Source organism: Magallana gigas, chromosome 1 (genome assembly GCF_963853765.1).
Source record: "Magallana gigas chromosome 1, xbMagGiga1.1, whole genome shotgun sequence".
Lineage (NCBI taxonomy): Eukaryota > Metazoa > Mollusca > Bivalvia > Ostreida > Ostreidae > Magallana > Magallana gigas.
This window is the reverse complement of record NC_088853.1, coordinates 75,335,547-75,346,952: the sequence shown is the minus strand read 5'-3', so window position 1 is coordinate 75,346,952 and position 11,406 is coordinate 75,335,547. Positions and strand designations below refer to the sequence as shown.

At 38.7% G+C, this 11,406-nt stretch overlaps 1 protein-coding gene across 1 annotated transcript; it reads left to right on the top strand.

Annotated features, from left to right (window-relative positions):
- LOC105342849 (nuclear receptor coactivator 6) lies at positions 1–10,504 on the top strand. Its single transcript, XM_034463009.2, has 3 exons — positions 1–76; positions 341–396; positions 5,014–10,504. Exons 1-3 carry the CDS (start codon positions 45–47, stop codon positions 10,191–10,193), a joined length of 5,268 nt encoding a protein of 1,755 aa, XP_034318900.2. The 5' UTR covers positions 1–44; the 3' UTR covers positions 10,194–10,504.
- The last annotated feature ends 902 nt before the right edge of the window (positions 10,505–11,406 follow it).

Genomic DNA, 11,406 nt, shown 5'->3' with positions numbered 1-11,406 from the left:
AAGCGTGCAGGAGGTATAAATTTACTGCAGCGTGACTAAATGTAATGCATTCATCGTACAGCGTCCAAAGAAAAAGGTATCTATCTATCTATCTATCTATCTATCTATCTATCTATCTATCTATCTATCTATCTATCTATCTATCTATCTATCTATCTATCCATAGAACCATCTATCATTTCAACTAAATTAGGCTGTGGACAATTAAATTGCGGAAAATACTGTTTAAACAAATTAACAAATATAAAGTGCATCTACATTATATCAAGTTAAAAAACAGTTTGTAAAGATGAATGATAAATTTATACATATTTTATATTGATATTTTATTTATACAAAGGATGAATGTGGCTGACAATCACAGGATAAGTTCGATAATCACAATCTTCTTCTACGGTAAGTCTCTTTCGTTCTCTTCCTCTCTCTGTGTCTCTCTCTATTTCTCTCTCTTAAACATGTTACTATGAACTTCGTTTTCTCTATCTTTCTCTCTCTCTCATAACTATGTTTTTATGTTCTCTCTCTCTATCTTTCTCATCTCTCTAATTTCTATCTCTCTTTTTCTCTAATTACTATGAACTCTCTCTCTCTCTCTCTCTCTCTCTCTCTCTCTCTCTCTCTCTCTCTCTCTCTCTCTCTCTCTCTCTCTCTCTCTCTACTTTTAATGATCCATTATCCACCAGCAATTGACTCTAACACATTTAAAGTATAAGTAAAAAATAAAACTTTTTAAAGAACTTCTTTTTTTTTTACTTTAGTAAGCAGGACATTTATCAAGTTCCTTTTGAATTCAGAGAAAATGTGTTTGTTTATATTCATGTTTTCCTTGAATGTTTGACACCTAAAATAATCTGGAATACTTAATAGCTTTTTCACGTGAAAAAAAATACCGAGAGAAAAGTCTATGATTAGGGACTATGTTGAATGACCGTTCAGAATAACTAGTTGCTGGTTTTTAAAATAACTTTGTTATTGATAAATGTTGTATGGCACACACGCTAACATTTTGTTATTGACTAGTGTATTTTTTTTTATGACACACTATTTAACAATCGGTAATTCACAAGTGTTATTGTTTTTGATACCTGTTAACACTAACACTAGTTAACATACCATTAATGTTCATATTTGTAAGGAATTTCGAAAAATTACCAATTATAAGAAAATATTAGGTTATTAAAAACGATATAAGTTTAAGATCGAGCAAGTTTCCTTAACACGCAGATGAAATATTACAAGTACATCTAAGTTTGTACTGTATAACGAACGGCATGTTCTTTTGCAAGACTATAACTCTATTGAAGGTCAGACGTCATCCTAAGACTATAGGAACTGAAATCCAGAGTCTGTTTTGCATGCATTGGTCAAGTAGAACAAAAGCTCCTTTACCAACCTACCAGCAGGAATGGAGATTAAAAATTAAAATCCAATTAAAACGAGCAGACTAATTAAAACTAGCACGTCGGGGCGTGTACTCTCTCCATTACTTCATGTTAATCCATCTCCCGATGACAGCAGCAGAGGCAATTCGCACTAAAAACAGGAACCTATGCATCTAATTATACCTCTCTCTCTCTCTCTCTCTCTCTCTCTCTCTCTCTCAGTTGATATTTTTAGATATATATTAAATATGGATCATAATAAAGTTCTTCAAAATTAGAGGCAGAAGAAAATTTGAAAAAAAAAGTTAGGAAGTCCACTAGCTGTAGTATGTCTTGAACTTAATGTATTTTGAATGAAAATAAAGATGCTTGGCTGTAGAAAAGAAACATAATATAGTAAATAATTACAGAGTAATCATGAAATGAAGAATAGAATCTAAATTTCAGTATTGGTGAGTCGTCAATTACCCAATACAGTAGCATTAAGTCGGGCTTCACCTTTACTGGCCAGTGATATAAAAATTGCAAAATAAATACCTATGAAAACCTTTGAGACTCACAAAATTATCCTGCGTCTTACATCGTAGCCCTTTTTATAAACAGATTTATGTGAAAATCAAAAAACCACAGAAATACCTCTGTTATATAAAGACATTCGTTGACAGGTGCGCGCTCATTTACATATTAATGAGCTTGTTAAACATGAAGTCAAAATGTAATTCTGTGTTGTATTTAACTCCCGCACGCTCCAAACTTACCGTTTTTTAAACAGCTGTCAAACCTTGTATATCTGAACAGTTTAACACGATGTAATATGTTTATTTCCCAAAAATTTAACGATCTTCATATAGAGAAATATATTCAGATTCATACAAAATGCTTCCTTATTATAAAAACCAACGAATACATCGAGCTTACTATATAAGAGGGACCAAGTAACGAACAATATTTCTTTTACAAAATCAACAAAGTAAATTGCAATTATATTCATTTACATGTATTACTTTTGAAAAATATCAAAAACAAAAAAAAAATTTTTAGTTATGTTTATTGCGCATTTTAATTTCCATCATGCGATCATCCAACAACTTAAATTTTAAATATATTAAAACAATAATTTTCCACAAAAAAAAATCTCAATGAACTAAGATACGTCTGATTTAGTCCATTCAAATAAAACTAAGATAATTTTTTGCAAGGCTTGATTATGATTCGTATCCCTTCAATTTACGACCCTATCTCAAATTTAACATTACAAATATACCTACATAGTTCCCCCTCTCCCAACTAAAATCCAACTCTGTTACTTCTGTTTGTCCAAGAAAAAAACCCAAAGGTTACCCAAAGATTACTCTTTAAGATAATGATGCGATTCATCATTTTAAGATAACCCTTTAAGTCTGTCAACAGAACGAACGTCAACAGAACAAACAGGAACTTAAGACAAAGTCGTAAATATTATCCGTCTCATGGATTGATCTTAAGGTCAGACGACACGTTCCTCGAGAATCTTTTTTGTATCTCCTCGTAATAAAGAGTTCGAATAAAAAACATTAATTTTATAATTATTTTAAACGTGATCAAAATTTACTTGGAATTTGTATATGTCTAGATGGTCGAGTGGTTAGAACCGTGGCCGCTCACTGCCAAAAGCGTTTATTTTTTATATCAGCAAATAAAGTGTATTTTCAAGAAGATTATATAGAAAATTGCATACTCTAGTATTTTGTAGAAATGCCTGGTAAGGTACCCTAATTTTTTGCAAGAAAGCTTGTCAAAGTAGTAGTAAACCATTAACAAATTCCTGGAAAAAGTTATCTAAAATTGAGGAACGTGTCGTCTGACCTTAAACGGAAAAAAAATATAAACTCATTCATTTACAACTATTTTGACTGCCATAATCACATTTCACAGCCATTAGAATAAAACATTAGTGAGTTCGTGATTAAACATAATTTATTAATTTGGTCATAAGACGTAAGTTCTTTTGTAAAACACAGCCCTGGAATTTTACCATAATGAACGTCCGTGAGTGTTGACTAGCAGAATAATGCCTGTTTAATGGTCGCTCGTTTAAAAACTCATTTCCGGATCGGTCTCTTTGTGGATTTGGTTTTATTCTGTTTATACGACAAATCTAAAACCTCAAAGAATTAATCTCTGGAAATAAGTAATCAAGAAACTGAACAAAGGATATACTGGTAAAACGTCTGGTAGATGGCTTTAGATAAAATAAATAAGATAAGATATGGTAATATAAGAAAAGATTAAAAAGGGAAAGATAAGGTGGGATATGGCAATAATAGTATGGGATACGATACAATAAGATCAAATAAGATAAGGTAAAATAGGATAAAATAATTTTTAATTACAACTTGTAAATTTATAAATAAGTTTTTTTTTTCAAAAGTACGTTCATGACATTATGCGATTTAAAAATTATGATAATATATAGCAACCAATTTCTCAGTATCTCTTGTTTTCGATATGTTAAATACATAATTGTAAAAGCATAATTATGCCTGGCTGCCAGTCTCTGCAGTTCAGTGGTCAAAACGCTGAAACTTTACATCAGTGTTAAGATGAGATAAGATAAGATAAGATAAAAAAAGATAAGATACAAAAAAGATAAATTGAGATAAGATAAGCTAAGATATGATAAGATAAGATAAATTAAGATATGATAAGATCAGATCAGATTAGATCAGATATTAAGAAATTTAGGTCTCTGTAGCTCAGTGTTAAAAGTGCTTTGTGTATTTTTTTTTTTACACCTGTTAAGGTTATACAGAATGCGAAGATATAAATGTATATACCAGTTATAAATAGCAAACTTATCTGCCGGTAAGTTAAACAATGTTGACAATAAATAATCACGACATATCTAAATGACGACACATTGAATTGGGTTAGTTAATCCTACCTGGTCTATTTATTTGTACACAAGGAGACTTGTTAATGCTACCTGTTGTATTTACATGTACACAAGAAGATCTGTTAATTTTTACCTGGTGTATTTACCTGTACACAATCATGCAGTAATCAAATACACAAATAAACAACCAGATTGATTAACCTACACATGATTACACAGACCAGCTGATAATGAAACCAAAGTCCTCCGACTCTTAAAAATATTTGAAATGTATTTTGTGTATTCTCCTTCTTCTTTATATATCTTTAGACGTTATGGATTTATTTAAGGAATAAGAAATCATTCTTTGAACATTATGAGGTGAAACTTTTGGTGGGGCCGTGATCAAATCAAATAAAGCCCGGAGGGCTTTATTATAGATTTAATCAAGCCCGACCGAAATTCTTACCTCATAATATTCAAAGGATGATTTCTTACTACTTATTTTTATATAATTTTCATCAATTATGCGATTTAATGTTAGAATATTAATTATGCAAACCCCGCTTGCGTCCTAACAATACATCATTTGAATTTATCAGACTGTATAGTACAAAATCGATTCTTAGTGTTATAGCAGACACAAAGAATAGTAATCTTGGAGATAAAATGAGGAAAACGGATTTATAGCCATTCCAAAAAAATGAATAACGAATCCTGGAAATCAGTTCAATGTAACGTTTCACAGTAAAATGAGTCATGATTTTTTTGTTACAGTGACGTCATGGATCACACAGTCTGTTTCCGGTCAAGCGCTCTTCGGCAGGAACAGTCCCTCCAACTTCATGTTTGTATCGCCCTCTAGATATGGCGCCAGTAATCCTAACGCACCTTCAGGGGAAATAATCCATAAGTCTTCACTTCCGGCCAAAAACCAAGTACAGTACGCAGGCGCGGGGGCCTCTCTGAAGCCGGGTTATTGTCCGTCTGTTGTGTTGATAACGTCCACTAAATGTGCTGACCTGTGCGGCGATGACAACGACTGTGTCGGAATGAAAAAGTGCTGCCGTAATGGGTGCGGAAAACGCTGCATTGAGCCTGTGCACCAAGCACAAAATCCTCCGTCGCAGCAGCAAGCACAGAACGCTCCGCCACAGCAACAAGTACAAAACGCTCCGCCACAGCAGCAAGTACAAAACGCTCCGCCACAGCAGCAAGTACAAAACGCTCCGCCACAGCAGCAAGTACAAAACGCTCCGCCACAGCAGCAAGTACAAAACGCTCCGCCACAGCAACAAGCACAAAACCATCCATCAAATCGCCAAACACAGAACGCCCCGACAGAGCATCAACCAATCATAAACAATAAACCTGACTTATTCCCGGGAGTGCCACCCTCACAATTTTACGGAGCCAACCATTTGCCTAATACAGTGAATGGCGGACCTATGTTCCATAGACCAAACTCTTCAGCTCCACAAAGCGAGGCAGTGTACAATCAAAGAAATCAACCAAACATTGCGGGACCAAACAACTTCTACCAACAACAACACACAGGGACCAACGACCCACAAGGCAACGTCCCGAGCAACGGCAGCGTGGGATCATTTTATCCGCCCTCCACCCCGACCAATGGTCAACACCAAATAAATGAGATTCAGGGTCATTCTTACATTCCACAGGGTACAATCAACAGTCAGGCACCTGCAGCAAATAACCCCTGGACATCCAATGCCCAGTCGCCATCATACCCGGGCCATATTGGAGGACAGGCACCAGGATACGATCCCGCATCGCATACGATACAAGGTGGAGCATCCAACAGTCAACATAGAAATATTCAGATGGGCGTGTCTCAAAACCAAACAGCTGGATATGATCCACATCAAAATCTTCCTAGTGGGTCAAATCCACCGTATCAATATAATGGATTACCAAATGGAAACGGGCAGCCAAACCTAAACAATCCACCGCCGTATTCCGCTCCCAACGGACCAAATAATCATTCCCCAGAGACCTATGACCAAGTTTCTGGGTTGTACAATCAACAGTTTCCACAGCCCTCTTCTTACAACCCGTCGCAGCCTTATCACGCCGCGACTGGAGGGTCCAGCTATCGGCCGGCGGTTCCAAACAACCAGTATTCTAACCCTGCCGGTGGACCCAACTCGGACCCATATCAACAACAGGTCAGCGGAGGAACGAACGTCCACAATTTTACCACTGAATATTCAGGTGGAGCATATGATCCCTCAGTTCAGCAAAGACACCAACAGCAACATACAGAGAGGGGGAACGGTGAAAGTGTAAGTCACGTAGAATACCCAATGGGAGCTCACCAAAAGGAAGGTGGATCAAACAGCCAGTTTTATGATCCAGTAGGACAAACTGGACCCGATGGAAAACTGTATGAACCTCATCCAAATATACCCGGACAAAATCAATTTATACAAGGTCCAAATCAAAGCGAACCTTATCAAAATAAACATAGTCGTTTTCCAAATAGACCAACTGTAAATCAAAATGAACCTCTTCAAAATGGATTCGGTCAAAATTATAACGGACCTTATCGAAATGAACCCAGTCGAAATCAAATTGGACCATTTCAAAATGGACAAAATCATAATCCAAGTGGACCGTACCAAAATAGACCAAGTCAAAATCCAAGTGGACAGTATCAAAATGGGGCCAACCAAAATCCAAGTGGACCTTATCAAAATGGACCCAGTGAAAGTCCAAGTGAACCATACCAAAATGTACCAAGTCAAAGTCCAAGTGAACCATACCAAAATGTACCAAGTCAAAATCCAAGTGGACCATACCAAAATGGGCCAAGTCAAAATCCAAGTGGACCGTATCAAAATGGGGCCAACCAAAATCCAAGTGGACCGTATCAAAATGGGGCCAACCAAAATCCAAGTGGACCTTATCAAAATGGACCCAGTGAAAGTCCAAGTGAACCATACCAAAATGTACCAAGTCAAAATCCAAGTGGACAATACCAAAATGGGCCAAGTCAAAATCCAAGTGGACCATACCAAAATGGGCCAAGTCAAATTCCAAGTGGATCGTACCATAATGGGCCAAGTCAAAATCCAAGTGGATCGTACCATAATGGGCCAAGTCAAAATCCAAGTGGACCGTACCCAAATAAGCCAATTCAAAATCCAATTGGACCTTACCAAAATAGGCCAGCCCAGAATAAACCTAATATTAACAACGCAGTTTTAAATACAAATGGACCTTATCAAAATACACACATGCAAAACCCAAACGGCTACCCTCAAAGTGGACCTATTCCAAATCAAAAGGGACCTCAACAAATTAGACCTAGGAATAATCTAAACGAAGCTTATCAAAACGGACACCGTCCATTTTCAAATAGACCCAATCAAGATGCACACAATCCCTATTCAAGCGAACCTTACCAAAACAAACCAAGTGAAAATTATAATTCACCCCGTGGACACGAAAACGGACCTTTACAAAATGGACCAGGTCAAAATCAAAACGGACAAAGTCTCCAGTCAATCTCTCCTCACCACATACAAACACCAAACAGTGTTCCAAATCTCCCAGGACAAGAAGGACTGCCAAACTCACCCTACAATGAACCGCGAAAATCAGAACCACACCATAAACCCCAACACACAGAAAATACACGCAATACTCAGTACAATAGTGCTGGCGCGGTATATCCTCACCAACAAATTGCATATCAGAAAGCCCAGCGTTCTAATAATGTTCTTCAAATCCGCCCCTATAAAGTCGGTAAGGGAAACAGTGTTGTGGAGATTCTTCCTTACGACGGAGAAAGTAGGGTACCTCTTGTGAATGGAAACACCCAAAACTACAATCAAGATCAATATCATCACGAACAGATAAATCAAGAGCCTACCAACGCAGTGCAGTATCCTCAAAACGGCGCAGACAATTCACTGTACTCCCCTAACACAGGGCCACCGGAAAACATGATACAACAAGTAGGAGAACCAGAAGGAATTCAACAGGTTCAACCAGTGGTCAGGGACATGATTCCAAATAGTGCTGTAAAGTTAAAGCCCAGCATCTACGGTAGTTACAAGATTATCCCGTACGATATGAGAAAGTATGGCAAATCTAAGCCAATGAGGAGCAACCTCTCTGGACAAGGCATGGGTTCCAACATGAACAGCAATGCGCCGACGGAAGTAAAAGCGCCAGAAACTATACCTAAACCGGCCAGCGGAGTCGGACCCTGGCCTGTTGGTTATGAAGTTACGTCACGGGTTCATCCGGGCAATTCGGTGCAGAACCAAGCATTCAACACAAGACAGCCAAGAACATATTCAAACGTTGAACCAAAGATCCCTGTGGAGATTAAGCATACAAATCAGCATCAACAAGAGAACCGGGGCTTCAACGCCCGAACAACGGCAGGAATAGCCCCAAGATGGTTCAGTGACAACACCGTTTCATATCAGGGCCCCAAGGACATACACACGGCAGGGCCCGAGTTTCCGGTTCCTGTTGTTGACAAAAGAGTAACGTATCCCGAGGTAGAATCACTAGCGACGATCAAACATCCTTCATCAAGTAGCAAAAACAAAGAAGTGTCGCCCAAGTGGGATAGAAAGGGAAAGGAATCTTCGCCTCAAATATCACCGATCCCAGTACAAAACGCCTTGAGTACACCTGCAGTAGAACCCAAAGTTGGCCCAAGAGAACCTGAAAGCATTACCAAATCACCTTCATTTACTAATATGGTTCATACCAACGGAGAACCGAGTTCGAATAATTATAACAATTTGAAGCAGGGACAAAAAGAACAAACGAGCATTGAACCCGCAGGGATAGTCCGTGACCCAGGGGTCAACCAAAAAGGTGACGTCACACCTGGACCTAGTATCAAACCTTCTTCTAACGTAGCAAAAAATTCATTTCACGATCCACACATGGACATGAATCCCATGAACTCAATCACCTACAAAGACACCAGGTTTGGAAAGAACTACTATGATCCCGTCACCGACCATGCAACCCTCCAGGAAGTCAACCATCACAATCATTTTGAGTCCGTTCATTCCAGGACGCGTTCCCAGAACAAGTTCAGTCTTATGGGAGGCGATCCGAATCCGGCTGGTCACGTGTATAACGCTGCCCCTCCGCTACAATACAACGCCGCCAATCTCGGAATCGTTGACTATGGTCAGCCCCGCGCAAGCGCTTTTGAGGCACAGCCTGTGAGGAGAGAGAGAATGGGTTTAAGCGCTAGAGGGGACTCAAGTTACGGTTCAGGGCTCAGCATCAGCAGAATATACCATGACGTAGGCCATTCCCGGGCCATAATGGAGCCACCCACTTCTTTTGAGTTCAGCTCGGAATTTAGAAAAGCCACGGCTAAACCCACCTACCGCCCGCCCATCGATTCCCTCGGTCAGGTCTATATCGACATCGCCAGGTTTCCGGACAACCCCATGCAGGCCCCACCGAACCCTCTCAGCCTTAGCAGTGGATTTAGGGGACATATTCCGGATCTGCTGACAACTCTGCCACCTTTGGACAAGAGCACGCCCAAGGAGACCCCAATATCATACATTGAGAAGAAAACCACTGACGCTGTCAGCTCCCTTAATCTTTTAGAACCCCCTAAGACGGAAAAACCGGCTGAACCCAAAAATATTATCCCGGAAGGAATGGCGCTAACGGAAACCGGATCCAAACCCAAGCAAATGGCGCCAGGTTCTGCGTCGCAGTCATCACCTTCGGCGCCGAGGCTCGGCATAAGCTCAACTCTAATTGGTGCGCCACCGACAAATACTGGCCCTGAAAAGAAAGTGTTTAACAGAGACGGATTCAATCTGTTTAATGGGTACAAACCTCAGTATAAGGTTCCTGTAAAGGAAATCAGGAATCCGTCTGTCCGTGGTGCTCCGGTTTTTAGTGCTAGAGCGGGTAAAACTCTAAAGAAACAGTGACGTCACAATCTTTGACGTCATGATGCAAAGTAAAAGTCTCAAGACTGACTAAGCGGTGACTATAACTCTATTTATTTCGTGGGTATAAGCAGATATTTTCGTTTTCAGTTTTGCCGTGGAAGTTTTTTGGTATAGTACTGTGAAGAAATGCTTCGAAACGTAATGAGCGTTTAAAAAAACAATGACCCGTGAGCTAGTGCAGCGTAGAATTCGGATTATGGAAACTTAATCCAGCTGAAAGAAAAAAAAAACCGAATTTTTAAAATCAAAACTTTTTGATAGAAGATAATTCAACGATCAAATATGGAATGTCTCAATGTTATTTAAAATTTATGAATCAAACGCAATGTCGTATAATTTTGAATATTCGTGTTGACGTTTTCTTTTATATGTTTACATTAAACTTTATGTATAGATAAGTTGTACCGTGATTTCTAAACGAGGTTAGATAAGTTATACGACAGTTTATAGGGGTGTTCACTTTGGGATAGTGCAATATCTGACGTCTGTGATATTATGTCGAATTATAACAACTTTGTAACTTTAATTGTGTTGTTCTTCATTTCATAGCCCGATTAGTTACCATGTATTCACGTGTCAAGACATAGCTCAGATAGTTATAAAGTATCCACGTGTCAAGACATAGCCCGAATAGTTATAAAGTATCCACGTGTCAAGACATAGCCCGAATAGTTATAACGTATCCACGTGTCAAGACATAGCCCGAATAGTAACCATGTATTCACGTGTCAAGACATAGCTCCGATAGTTATAATGTATCCACGTGTTAAGGAACGTTTTCCGTCTCATTAAACGGAATAAATCAAAGACGTATATAAAATTACAAGAGACAAGTTTTCTTTTGAAATAATTCTAAGCAAAACAAGAAATGGACGGAAAGTCATGAACACGTGGTCCATAGTACTTACAACGGTTTCGGAGGAAAGAGAATTTTGACATGCGCGGATACACAGCTGGGTCAGGGGTCCGGATGGTCGGAGGGTCCGGAACTTCCTACCCCTGTATTATCCCTACTTTAAAAATTCACATACTGTATTAGAGTCACCGTAGAAGGAGGGGGGGGGGGGGCAAAAACAAAATCATTCCACAGAAACTACCACACCACACCCCCTTGTAAGAAACACAATTTGGATATACGTTTGATAGATTAAAACAATACTAAGAAAAAATACTGACTTAGGCTATACAATGT